The sequence below is a fragment of the Coccinella septempunctata genome, chromosome 4 (assembly GCF_907165205.1).
Source record: "Coccinella septempunctata chromosome 4, icCocSept1.1, whole genome shotgun sequence".
Taxonomy (NCBI): Eukaryota; Metazoa; Arthropoda; class Insecta; order Coleoptera; family Coccinellidae; genus Coccinella; species Coccinella septempunctata.
The window spans coordinates 16,962,105-16,975,768 of record NC_058192.1 but is presented as its reverse complement, the minus strand read 5'-3'; the positions used below and the strand labels follow the sequence as shown (position 1 = coordinate 16,975,768).

The window sequence follows — 13,664 nt, the reverse complement described above, 5'->3', positions numbered from 1 at the left end:
ATAGGTTCAGGGAGACAGGTTCCGTGTTGGAAAGACCAAGGCTTGGTGGGCGACGAAAAACAACACCTGCTCAGGATCATTTCATCAACGTTTCGGCGAGAAGAAACCATACATCTACATGTACGTGGGTCCAAGTTTCCATCGAAACCATCAGACGACGTTTGAGAGAGGTGAATCTAGGTTCTGAACATAGACTAATAATTAGTCTTTATTAGCCTATGGTTCTAGACGTCCATTAAGAGGAGTTCCATTAACACGTGACCATAAGCGTCAAAGACTGGAATGGGCAAGGCAACATATCAATTGGAACGATCAATGGCGTGGTGTCCTTTTCACTGATGAATCCAGATATGGACGATTTTCAGATTCTCGAAGAATAAGGGTATGGACGATCCCACGCATACCCCGTAATCGTCGCTATGTCCAAGAAGTCCATCCATTCCGAGGGGGTAGTGTTATGGTATGGACCGGAATATGTTTCAACGGGCGCACAGATCTACACATTTGTCCTGGGAATATGACCGCCTTACACTATAGGGAGCATGTCATTGACAATGTTGTGCCAAATTTTCACGCTGCTATTGGTGAAACTTTTCAATTTCTAGACGATAACGCTAGACCGTGCAGCCATAGTTGAGAATGCGCGCGAGGAGTTTTTGGTATTCCACATTTACCAATACCTCCGCACTCACCAGATTTGAATTGCATAGAACATGCATGGGATATGCTCCAAAGAAGATTAGATAATCATCAACCTACCCCAGAATCCTTAAATGATCTGAGAGAGCTTCTGCCCCGTTTATGGTACCAAATTCCTCAAGAAATGTTCAACAACCTCTTGTGTTGTATGCAAAGAAGATGTCACGCTGTTATTGATGCCCGTGGAGGCCATACATTGTATAGATAGTCTCAAAATGCTTGAATTCTCTGGGAATAAAATTTCGTTATTTTACTCGATTTTTCTCAACCACCTTGTATACGCTGCAGACCTACAGGCTAAAATTAATTTGCAACTTGAAATCATATTAATATGAATTTTCATTACAACAATCTTATTTTAACTATATGTTTTTGCAATTTAAGTCAATATCCCTAATTCATGTGGAGCAGTTTAGAAGGATAGGGTAGATAACTTCAATGGTGACTAATTTTAGCATTCTGGCGGTACCAGTGTTCATTTTGCCATCAGGAGCTCCTAACATCTTAAGATATTCAACTGATATGGTTATAGCCTCCTAATGATGGATATAATGATATAAATTACTCGCCGATAGATTAGAATAATCTCGCAAATACTTAACGGAATCAAGGACAACTCGTCGAAAACTGCTCTCACAGATGCATCCTGCAAAAATGGCTCCTAGAAAATAATTACGTCGATTCAATTAAAGAGTTTCGTTCCTTCTTAAACACACACAAAATTAATTACGATGCGGAAGATGGCCGCGTTTTAAATCACGTTTTCCATTGAGATAATTAAGATGGATGATTTGAAAACATCGAATGGACAGTTTAAAGCTGAAATTGTTTACGTTTCAGCAATATGCTTTTCACCTGAGTTCTTTCTTCTTATTCCTAGAATTGTATAGTAATGAGTTAATACAACGTCGTATATGTTCCATTATTTTAAACTTGCGCAAATAGTTTTTTTTTCGCCGAATTGGAGTATGGATTTGCTTCATTGATTCCTAAAACAGCGAGACTTACCAGCACATTGAAGAATTAAGGATTGTTAAGTAATTTCAATGAATTTTTATTGGTGTATGGATCATTGAGTTACTATTTTATGAGCATTGAATCGATATTTGGTAATAATTGATGCCTAAAGTTAATATTCTTGATCATTTTTTCATCAGCCTAATGCATAATTAGTTGCAGTTGCACACATTAATGAATATCTCATAATGGGAGGAGAGAAATTATTATGTGAGGGTCAAAGATTATAATCATGGTGAGGGTGAGCTTATACAGAAGATAAAATAGTGGCAAAATAAGACAACAGATGGCGATCCTGTCATCTGTCAATATATGGGATTCATATTTTATTCTTTATTTCATTCTATTTGCTTTAAAAGCACATCCATAGCCTACTAGAAGTTCTATTAGGCTATGGCACATCTCTAATCTTCGTTTATCTTTCCTCTGACATATGGTAAATGAAAATATGAAGATGTAGGTATAATTTCTCACATGAAATGAAGAAATATTTATGTATATGGAAAATGGATGATTCTCTTCAATTTCTTTATTTTATACTATGTTATATGCGTAGTGAATTATATAATATATGGAATTTGGGAAAGTCAATTTTTGGTATTCACATGTTACAAAACATCAAATTTGAAAATTGCAGGGAGCAGTTTATAATCCACATCTATGGTGATCCAGAAATTAATAAAAAAGGGATTGAGGATTCCGATATCCGCGACTTTCTTTTAGAGTTGAAAATGAAAGGATATCCCATCATCTGCAAAGAATAAACGCATTCGTTCGATATTGGATCAAACCAAACAATAACGCTTTTATGTAACAAACTGTAGACACACGCTTTTTGTATCCACGCTGCAAATTGGGAATTGGCCAGCCGAAACGATAATTTCTCTTGTTATTTTCTCATTGCAATATTCGAGATCGAATGGGGGAGTCTTTTTATAGGCAAATCACGTTTCTATCTTGCGTGTCCAATCCATTGTTGGACTTTTTTCTATTTGTGAATTTCAAATATTGTGTGGTTTATTGGTGATTATGGAGTATCGGTGTCGCTTCAAGAGGTATATTGTTCGCGACTCGACTGAATTCGTACAAAAATTGAGCAACAATAGCCCTCCCAGTATTTCGTGTTGACTCAGTTCGAGGGTAGAAGATTATTGATATGTTAAGCTCGCGAATTTCGAATTATGTTTGCTTCAGATGATTTATACCTACAGGTTGTCTCAAGGAATAGGAGCATTTCCCTTTATTTCTCATATTATAATGACAAGCTAAATTGCTGTACTCGAAAGTCTTACAAACTCCTATGAGGGGGTGTGCTACTCTCCCAAACTAATGAATACGCTGCTGCGAACTTCAAAGACCTTTAAAATGAGGGTGCACAAAGAAAACGCCCTCTAAATGTAAGCAAGTGTTTTTTTGCATTATCATTCTCATACGTTTTTTTTTAATCCGTTTCGAATATAACTTATATCTATGGACATATCTTCAGTGGAAATGTCTGGGGTCTGCTTTCTTTTCCTTTCCTTTGTATTACGAATATCAATCCTTGTAAAAGATAAATTGCCTTGGAAAATCCACATTTTTATGATCAGTTATGATTACAGAGAGGAGAGTACTCTACATGGATTGTGGAGAGTACTATCATGTGGATCATATGGAGTTGTTATGATCATGTTTGATTATGGTCTACGTCTAAGCCCATATTTACTGTTTGGAATATAAAGAAGTGAAGAACACAGAGCAATTTAGAATTCCGTCAGTACGCAAGACGAGTTTGCATTTAACCTCACTTTTAACCTGTCATATCGGTTCAAATTCAGAACGTGCGCCGGTGTTATTGTGTTCAAAATATCGTCTTATCGGGAGAATTATTTCTTGATTTCAAACATTCTTAGTGATCCAGTGATAAGGATAATATTTCAGTTACTTCTGTTCATCATTGGGTGAATTTGTTTGTGTTGACAAGTATTTTGTAAGGTCGAAAGTGGGAAACATGGGAGACATGAAGGAAGACCCCCAGGTTTTACCAAAACTGGAAAGATTCTGCGAGATAAACGAACAGTTCAAAATATCTTTCGAAGTAAGTCAAGTGTGTATGTCCTGGCAGAATCATTCATCAATTCTCTTCTTATTTCAGAAAATAGAAAAAAACAGCAACTTCATTCGGTACCACCTTGATGAAATACATATACATTATATTGCTCATGAGTTGCTTCATATACCTCAGTATCTTGAGAGCATTGCTTCCCATTTCAGCGATTTATTACCAAGGCTCTTATCTATAGCAATATTTTTCGATGATGAGTTTTATAAATTTGATTATAGCAGACATATTGTGAATTGCGTTCTATTGGGAAAAATCTTGAGGCTTAGACCAGACTTGTCCAGGTGAGTAACCCTCATTTACACAAATTCATGTGAAAAACTTTTGGTGAAAGAGTTTGCTTATTCATGAAGAGACTACTCAGGAAAATTTAAAGTGCTAGTAGTCAAAATAAATCGGGTGACCCTTCTTTTTATCTGATAGGTTCATCAGTTGTCGATGAATATTGATTGTCAACTATCAGATTACTTCTTCATATCAATATTCAGATTACTTTTCATGAATTACATCTTGAGTATATGTAGTTTGGAATATATTTCATTAATTTTATTTCAGTTACGCTTTGAAATATTTCAATATATATCCCTGTCCGTTTGATGATCCTGAAGAGCAAAAGGAAAGTAAGAGATTAAAGAAGGAATATTCAGTATCAGATATTGAATTGGTTGAGGGCTATTTAGTTCTTTTATTAACTGATACAGAATTTTATAGAGCCAAATGGAATTGGTCAAAATTTATTTCCAAATATCTGAAAAGTAATGATAAGAGGGTTAGATGGTAAGTTTCAAATTGCTATTAGTGGACATTGAGAAGTAACCCTTGATTTATAGGATTGCAGGAAAGTGTACATGTGTTCTCAGTAAAATGACTGAGATCCAGGCAGAAACATTTATGTTACATTTAGTTTCCAAAGAACTTCACTACAAATTCAGCTATATTTTCAACGAAAAGTTAACATTGATCGAATATGACAGTCCACAATTAGATCCTAACCCCATAGTTAATGCTTCTGTTGGTGGAATTATTCAGACAAATAATATATCGGGAATCTACATTCCTACTAAGCCTCATTTTTTTCCTATAAAAACATCTATTGTTGAAGTGGAATCCACAGCTAATAACTTGAGGAAAATAGCTTTAGGTCTGACATTGAACCAAGCTGTTTGCCTACAAGGCCCTGTGGGATGCGGAAAAACAACTCTTGTGGAATATTTAGCAGCTAAAACAGGCAGGGTGCTTGGCAAAGATTTCATAAAAATTCAACTTGGTGATCAGATGGATAGTAAGATGTTGTTGGGAACTTATAGATGTACTGATGTACCTGGTGAATTTGTGTGGCAAGCAGGAGTTTTAACACAAGCTGTTCTAGAAGGCAGCTGGTTGTTGATGGAAGATATTGATTCTGCAAATATGGATATAGCTTCAGTTCTCACGAACTTGCTAGAAAATAAATCTTTATCCATTCCCGGATTTAGGGATAATGTGCCCATAACTCCTGGCTTTCAACTTTTCTTCACAAGAAGATTCTTATCAACTATCACAGGACATCATAAAAAACATTCAAACCCAATGACTTTAATGAAGAAACATTTGCTGCAAATCAACATTGACCCGTTCACACCAGCAGAACTGAAGAGTATTCTAGTGGAAAAGCATTTTGAATTCAGATTCATCACAGATAGATTGGTCGAGGTTTATAAGTTATTTTCATATGATAATCCCTATGGTCTGAAAATTTCTAGGAGTTCAAGGTTGACATCAACAAGAGATTTTTTCAAATGGTGCTCCAGAGCTATTGTCGGTTTCAATCCCCAATCACAGGAGAGTGCTTTGAAAGTGCTTCAAGATGCAATAGATGTTTTTTGCTGTTCACATCCAGATTTAAAAGAGTCGGTAAATATAGCCAAACAAATCAGTACCCTGCTAGGAATTGTGAATCAGAAGGCAGAATATTTCTGTCTACTTTATAAACCAGTCATTGAATCAACTACTACTGAATTTATTGCCGGTCGTGTTTCAATGAAAAAAGATATGAATCAATATATCCAACATTTGACTTATACATTTACCAGACCATCTGCAGTTTTACTTGAAAGGATTATGTGCTGTGTTAGTTCAGCCGAACCAGTTTTATTGGTTGGTGAAACTGGTACTGGCAAAACATCTACTGTCCAGTATCTTGCTAGCGTTGTTGGCAAAAAACTTGTTGTCATCAACATGAACCAACAATCAGATTCTGCTGATTTACTTGGAGGATTCAAACCAGTTGATTTGAAGTTTGTGATAACTCCACTGAAGAAAGAATTTGATCAAGCGTTTTTTGAATACTTCAAGGTGGGTCCTAACAGAAAATACCTTGATCAACTGGAATATTTGTATAACACTGAAAAATGGTCCGAACTGGTATCAGCAATGAAGATAAGCTATCAAGCTGCCATTAATAATCTGAATAAATCAAAATCAGTTCAAGGCAGAAAGCGCTTATTAGAAAATGAGGAAGATATGGAAAAGGCCAAGAAAAGAGATGATATGAAAGCCCGTTGGTCAAGCATTGGACAAAAAATTGAAAAATTAACAGTACAACTTAAACAGAAAACAGCTCTAGCCTTTGCCTTCATTGAAGGTACTTTAGTTAAAGCCATTCAAAAGGGTTATTGGGTATTACTAGATGAAATTAATCTGGCGAATGCAGAAACTCTGGAGTGTTTATCAGGATTACTTGAGGGCTCAAACGGTTCTTTATGTCTTCTAGAAAGGGGTGACAAAGAGCCAATTACTAGACATCCCGACTTCACCTTATTTGCATGTATGAATCCTTCAACTGATGTTGGCAAAAGAGATCTACCTCCTGGCCTAAGAAATCGTTTCACAGAATTCTTTGTTCATGAACTAACTGAAAAGAATGATTTGCTTCACTTAGTTGTGAGCTACATTCAAAATTTATCCTTTAAAGAGAAGGCATTGAATAAGATTGTGGATTTCTATCTGAAGGTTAGGAAAGAAGCTGAAAACAATCTTCTTGATGGGGTCGGACACAAACCTCATTTTTCCTTGAGATCTCTGTGCAGAGCTCTAACGATTGCTTCTAAAAATCCTTGTGGGATGATGAAGAGGAGTTTGTATGAAGCTTTCTGCCTGAGTTTCTTAACACAGCTGGATGCCGACTCTTATATTATAGTGCAGAATATGATTAAGAGGTGAGTCAAGACCTAATTATTCCATATATATTTTTATCACCATAATGAAATGGTTACCTACAGATTTACTTATTTTGTAATTTGCTCAAATTGATTGGGTTATTGCAGTTTCACTCATTTTGATTGAATTCATAACTCATCCACTAGGGCGAATCATTGTTCTAGATATGGTATTTTCTGTAGCAATGAATGAGTGTTACATCCATCCCTTTTTATTAATCGCACTTTTCCACCAAACACTTTATTCCAGTTACCTCATTGAAAAAGATGAAGTGAAAGCTGTTCTGAACCAACCCATACCTAAGCCAGATTCTAGTGTTGTGTCCTATGTTCAGTTTGAGGGATATTGGGTTCAACAAGGGAATTTGGAGTGCACAATCCCTGATGACTATATTCTTACAGATTATGTAAGAAAAAATTTGAAAGATTTGGTCAGGGTTGTATCTATTGGAAAACTGCCAGTATTATTGCAGGTGAGTTAGGACACATCTTATTTATTTTTCTTTGAAGTCGGTGTTTTTGATTCTAATGAAGATTAATGTGACAATACTTTCAGCGTATTTCTGCTTTTGGTCTTAAACATTTCTTATAAAATATAAAATATTTTGAAAAAAAAGTCTACAATACATAGAGTAGATATTCTAGGCTTAAATAAAAAAAACTACAATTATTTTTCATTCCAGGGGGATACTTCAGTGGGAAAAACAAGTTTAATTACATATTTGGCTAAAGCCAGTGGCAACAAATGTGTAAGAATAAATAACCATGAACATACTGATCTTCAGGAGTACATAGGATCTTATGTAGCAGATATTAATGGCAAACTAGTGTTCAGAGAAGGTATAGTATTTCCCTAATATTTTTTTGCGCGTTTGTTTCTAGGAGTGCTTCATCATTTAGCCCATATGTATTAGCCCAAATTGGCCGAGGTTTTGGTGTTATAGGCATCTTCAAGGTTTTTGCCACAATTTTCATTAAAATCCAATTATAGGTTTATTGGTGGAAGCCATGCGCCAAGGACATTGGATTATACTTGATGAATTGAATCTGGCTCCAACAGACGTATTGGAAGCCTTAAACAGAGTTTTAGACGACAACAGGGAACTTTTCATACCCGAAACTCAGCAAGTGGTGAAAGCTCATCAGAATTTCATGCTTTTCGCCACTCAAAATCCCCCTGGCGCCTATGGCGGTAGAAAAATGCTTTCAAGGGCTTTCAGAAATAGGTTTGTCGAACTGCATTTCACAGAAATTCCGCCAAATGAATTGGAGTTCATTTTGCATAAAAGATGCCAGATTGCACCATCGTATGCCAAGAAGATGATTAGTGTAATGACTGATCTACAGGTAAGGATTCATTAGTTTCAAACCTGGTATCTTGAATTTTATTAATTTTTTCAATTGAATTACAATTTTTTCTACTTATAGATCAGGAGGCGAGGTTCAGCTGCTTTTGCAGGAAAACAAGGTTTCATTACACTTCGAGATCTCTTCAGATGGGGTGAAAGATACAGATTAGCTGAAAATCTGGATAAACTTTATGATTGGGACCAGCATCTGGCAGATGAGGGTTATCTAGTTTTAGCCGGTAGGGTTCGAAAGTTAGAAGAAAAAAAGGAAATTATTACAGTACTTCAAAAACATTTGAAAAGGGAGGTTATCCCGGACAATTTATTCACCTGTGAGTACATTGAATCAAGAGAGACATCTTTGATTTTGAACCCATTTGAATTCTTTCAGTATCATCGTCTACCTCATCGGTAACAAGAAAAATATTGGAGGATATTCATAAAAATCAAGAAAAAAATAAGAACATCGTATGGACATTTAGTATGCGTCAGTTGGCTGTCTTGGTGGCTAAAGCCATTCAGTTCAAAGAACCTGTTTTGTTGGTTGGTGAAACTGGTGGAGGTAAAACGACTGTATGCAAAGTTATAGCTGATAACAATGGCCAAGAATTAGTGACTGTGAATTGCCACATGCACACCGAAAGTAGTGATTTCATTGGTGGGCTGAGACCTGTTAGGAATCACGAGGATAATGAGCGTTTGTTCGAGTGGGTTAACGGCCCCCTTATTCAAGCTATGGTAAAGGGAAGTGTTTTCTTGGCAGATGAGATATCGTTAGCTGATGACAGTGTTTTGGAGAGGCTAAATTCATTGTTGGGTAAGTCCAATCTTTCACTGCAGATATGTTGGAAATTCTGAGAATACTGACGTGAGCGGACTTGGAATGTTGTTGATATAGTTAGAAAGCCAAAAAATTGAGTTTTAGATCGGTAGCGAAATTATATTCCTAACGTCACTGGTCGATCTGCAATTAATACAAGAAAAAACCTAAAAATCAGTCAATTCCATGTTCCACATTAACACAAATCACCAATTTTTATTTTTAATTTTTATGTTAATTTGTTAAAATACCTTATTATTATTATTATTAATTCAATGAAATTTTCTCTCATATAGAGCCAGAAAGGTGTTTGCTACTGGCTGAGAAAGGAACTGATATCAACAATCCAGATACTTCAGAAATGATCAAAGCCCACAATGACTTTTATTTCATCGGAACCATGAATCCTGGTGGAGATTTTGGAAAAAAAGAATTGTCTCCGGCTTTAAGGAACCGTTTCACCGAGATTTGGTGTGAACCTTGCACCATTAGAGATGATTTGATCGCGATCGTTGAAGCCAACATCAATGAGGGAGTTTCTTTTGGCAATCAAGAGGATGGAACTAGTGGAATTGGAAAGAGGATAATGGATTTCATTGAGTGGTTCCGAAGTAATATCGATATTGGAAAGAAATTCACCATTAGTATTAGGGATATCTTGACCTGGGTGAATTTCATCAATACCTGCTCCAGCTCAGTTGAAATCCATGAGGCTTATGTGCATGGAGCTAGTCTCACTTTTCTGGACAGCTTTGGATCTGGAGTTACATCAGGAGAAAATTTCAAAGTACTGGAAAAATTCAAAAACACTTGTTTGAATGTCCTAAATGAACAAGTGAGGAAATTAGGATTCCCTGCAGTTGAACTTTGTAATGATGATCTGAAAATTAAAATCAGTGGTGGAAAATTTGGCATCAAACCTTTCTTCATTGATTTAGATAATCAGATTAATGTACAGAGAGAATTTTTCTTCAATGCGCCTACCACACTTTTGAATTGTCTAAGGGTGCTCAGAGGTATGCAACTTCATAAGGCCATACTTTTGGAAGGTAGTCCTGGAGTGGGAAAAACTAGCCTTGTAACGGCTCTTGCAGAGTTCTCTGGACACAAGATTTACAGAATCAATTTGTCAGATCAAACGGTAAGAATTCATAGTTCATTCAATTTGGATTGAGTTTACAGGTTGAGGAATTTGTTCTCACTTCACAGTAACCCACCTTTTTTGTACTTTGATTTCCACATTATTTGAATTTTGAAACTAACCTTGTAATTTTCAGGATATTTCTGATCTTTTCGGAGCTGATTTACCTGTAGAAGGCGGAACAGGTGGTCAGTTCTCCTGGAAAGATGGACCTTTACTTCAGGCACTCAAACAAGGCCATTGGATATTGTTGGACGAGCTGAACTTGGCTTCTCAGTCCGTCCTGGAAGGTTTAAACGCCTGTCTAGATCACAGAGGCGAGATTTTCATACCTGAGTTAGGCAAAACGTTCCATGTGAAAGAAGGAACAAGATTTTTCGCTGCCCAAAACCCCCTCAAACAGGGCGGTTCAAGACGTGGTTTACCTCAGTCTTTCTTGAACAGATTCATACAAGTATACATAGATACTTTAACATCTAAAGATCTTCATTTCATCCTAACCAAACAATTCCCAAAAATACCAGTTGAAACGATCACCAAGATGATAGAATTCAACATGAGGATGGATGAGCAGCTAGCAAGTCACAAGTTTGGTAACAAAGGAGCTCCATGGGAATGCAACTTGAGGGATTTGACCCGTTGGTGCGAGGCTACTATTTATCACCATAAATTCAACAAGACCGAAATGGACAACAGTTATCACCCAGAAGCTCTGGTGAATCTTCTGTATGCAGATAGAATGAGAACGTTATCTGACAAAGAGAAGGTCTTCGAAATTTTTGAGGAAGTTTTCTGCTGCAAAATTGGGGGAACCAAACCAATCTTATATTTGAATCAAAAACGCGTTTATTTCGGCGATGTGCATTTGGATAAAGATTCTGTTGGTGAGGTGCAAATAAAAAGAGGGGAAGATTCGGACTGCCTTGTTTTGAGGAATCAGTTGCCAACACTTAGGAGTCTGTCATATTGTGTGAACTTGGGATGGATGAGTATTTTGGTGAGTATCACTATATTTTCTCATATATGATTTTTTAATTATTATCATAAGTATGTCATGTATTCAGCAGCAATTAATCCATTAACTTTGTTATGTGCATAAGTAAATGAGATTCCAATTGACATGATGTTTCAACTGATATTCAAAGAAGAGTCAAAATGTATCTGTTCGTCTCAGGAAGGTATACTCCTGTTATTTTTTGAAGGATTTTGAATTGATGTGACGCATACTTGATGAAAATCCTCAATTAAACTATAAACTTACCTGATTCTCACTAGGATGAGTTATTTAACAACTGCACCTGTATCACTATATCCATAGCATTTTCAGAGGAAAGGGGTGTACCTACACCCACCTGAAGATGCTATCATGATTGCAAAACACATGTAGTGGTTGAATAACACATCCTAGTTGAAATCACGCAAAGGCTTTTTTGTGGTGCTTGTCAGTGCTGTCATGTCCCTGAATAATTTTACTCTTGTTCTAATTTTTCTTCCGCTTTGTGCGATGTATACCATTTTGCTGGAAGGAAAATGACAGAATATTGACTAACTTCTCCTATTCAGAATATGATCTTTGCTACAGTACTGTCGAAGTGCTTCTCATTGCTTCTAAAGTTCCGAATATTCGCAACATCGTAAGAAACACTATGGATTGTGGCTGATAATTCTATCAAAATGAATCAAATAAATTTCGTGAAGCTTGACCATGAAAATTTTATATATACTTCATTGGCATATAGGTCTCGTTTTAAGAAAGTATATCTTCACTGAACTAAAACCCTTCTACTCTGCGAATCCCCGGCTTTTATAATCTGTGAAGTCAAACTTTCCAAAAATTGTTGTCAATGGCTGAACCATCAAACGGATTCCTTGACCGATCTTTTTTCGTGTCTGAACCTCAGTTCCCTAAAAAAGTGCTTCACGCTATCTTTCCTGCGTTGGATATTCGTGTTAAAGTTCTGCTTTTTTCCAGGTCGGCTCATCCGGTTGCGGCAAGAGCGGCGTTGTTAAAACTCTGGCCAGCCTGGCGGGAAAAACTCTGAAAACTTTCCCGGTCACCTCGGCGATGGACACAACGGATATACTCGGAGGATTCGAACAGGTAAGTGGTTTCGGAGCTTTCCTAAGTTTGGTTCATCCCCCGTCTAGTTTCATCATCGTGACGTATTAGCGCAAGATTGATTTTTCGAGCGGCCCAATATCCCACGGGATTTTTTCGTAATTTTCTTTTAGAGCTTGTTGAGTCCGTGGATTTGCGGCAAGTGCTGTCACTTTTCGGTATATCAGTTCTTTTTACAAAAAAAGTTGCATTGATGGAAACGCGGCTGATGAAATGTCTTTCAGTTGTCGAAGTTCATTGAAAAATTATCAATACAGGGTGTCTGTCCAAAAATTTGCTTGGGTAACGTATATATGAATTAGAACGCCTAGTATTAATGAATTTATGAGAAAGACTTGTCGATTGTTTTTTCTTTCGTGAATTTGTCGAATATGCCTCATGTTTATTCAAATATTGAACTCATCGACATGATAATAGTTTTTGGTGAGTATAACATAAATGCAACCCCAGCAAGCCGATTTTAAGCAGAAAAATATCTACTGAGAATTCTTCCATGTCCTCGAATGTTTTTTGATGGTGCAGAGGTTCTTTGGAAGGCCACCAACATCTCTAATGGCATATATCGTTAACGAAATTCTGGAAACACTCCAGGATGAACCAAAAACAAGCACAAAGTAGCAAGGGTAGTGGAAGTTAGACACAGTAAAGTATGGAAGACAATGAGCCAAGAACAGTTGTATCCATTCCATAGCAAAGTGTACAAGCATGGCTATTGGAAGATTATTCTCCAAGAAAGATTTTTGTCTGTTGTTCTTGAATAATGTACATTTGACAACATGGAGTAAACAAAAACACCCATGCTTGATTAACAGAAAACGCCAACGCTGTTAGAAGAACATATTTTCAGTAAAGGTTATCCTTCAATGTTTGGATTGGGTTCATCTGTAGTTTGCTTATTGGGCCATTCATTCTATATTTGTGCGACTATTTCTCTAAGTTTGTCATTTAAATTTCTCCGTTTTGAAAGTTTTATATAAGCAACTTGACGAAATGGTTTCCAGTTGTTGAAAAACCTTGGGAATCAAGTTATATACGAAAGATAATATTTTGTCGATGATACCAATATCGGCAACCCAATATCGGCAACCCAATATCGATAAGAAAAGAACCTAAATTTTCTCCTATGTATCGATGCGATGCGGCCTTCGGCGAATGTGATTTACCAAGTAATAGAAAGAATCTTAAAGCTCCGCAATCTCATAAGGCTGCCAGTATGACGCC

General features: G+C 36.6%; 1 protein-coding gene across 1 annotated transcript in view; it reads left to right on the top strand.

The window, feature by feature from the left end:
• The first annotated feature begins 3,523 nt into the window (after positions 1-3,523).
• LOC123310850 (midasin) overlaps positions 3,524-13,664 on the top strand; it is a 169,482-nt gene continuing 159,341 nt past the window's right edge. Inside the window, exons 1-12 of the mRNA XM_044894531.1 lie at positions 3,524-3,793; positions 3,851-4,101; positions 4,373-4,594; positions 4,648-7,014; positions 7,265-7,487; positions 7,698-7,854; positions 8,006-8,361; positions 8,443-8,695; positions 8,755-9,180; positions 9,480-10,324; positions 10,461-11,321; positions 12,297-12,425. Coding sequence (XP_044750466.1) covers positions 3,707-3,793; positions 3,851-4,101; positions 4,373-4,594; positions 4,648-7,014; positions 7,265-7,487; positions 7,698-7,854; positions 8,006-8,361; positions 8,443-8,695; positions 8,755-9,180; positions 9,480-10,324; positions 10,461-11,321; positions 12,297-12,425 — 6,177 coding nt within the window. The 5' untranslated portion in view covers positions 3,524-3,706. The remainder of the gene's footprint in view (positions 3,794-3,850; positions 4,102-4,372; positions 4,595-4,647; positions 7,015-7,264; positions 7,488-7,697; positions 7,855-8,005; positions 8,362-8,442; positions 8,696-8,754; positions 9,181-9,479; positions 10,325-10,460; positions 11,322-12,296; positions 12,426-13,664) is intronic.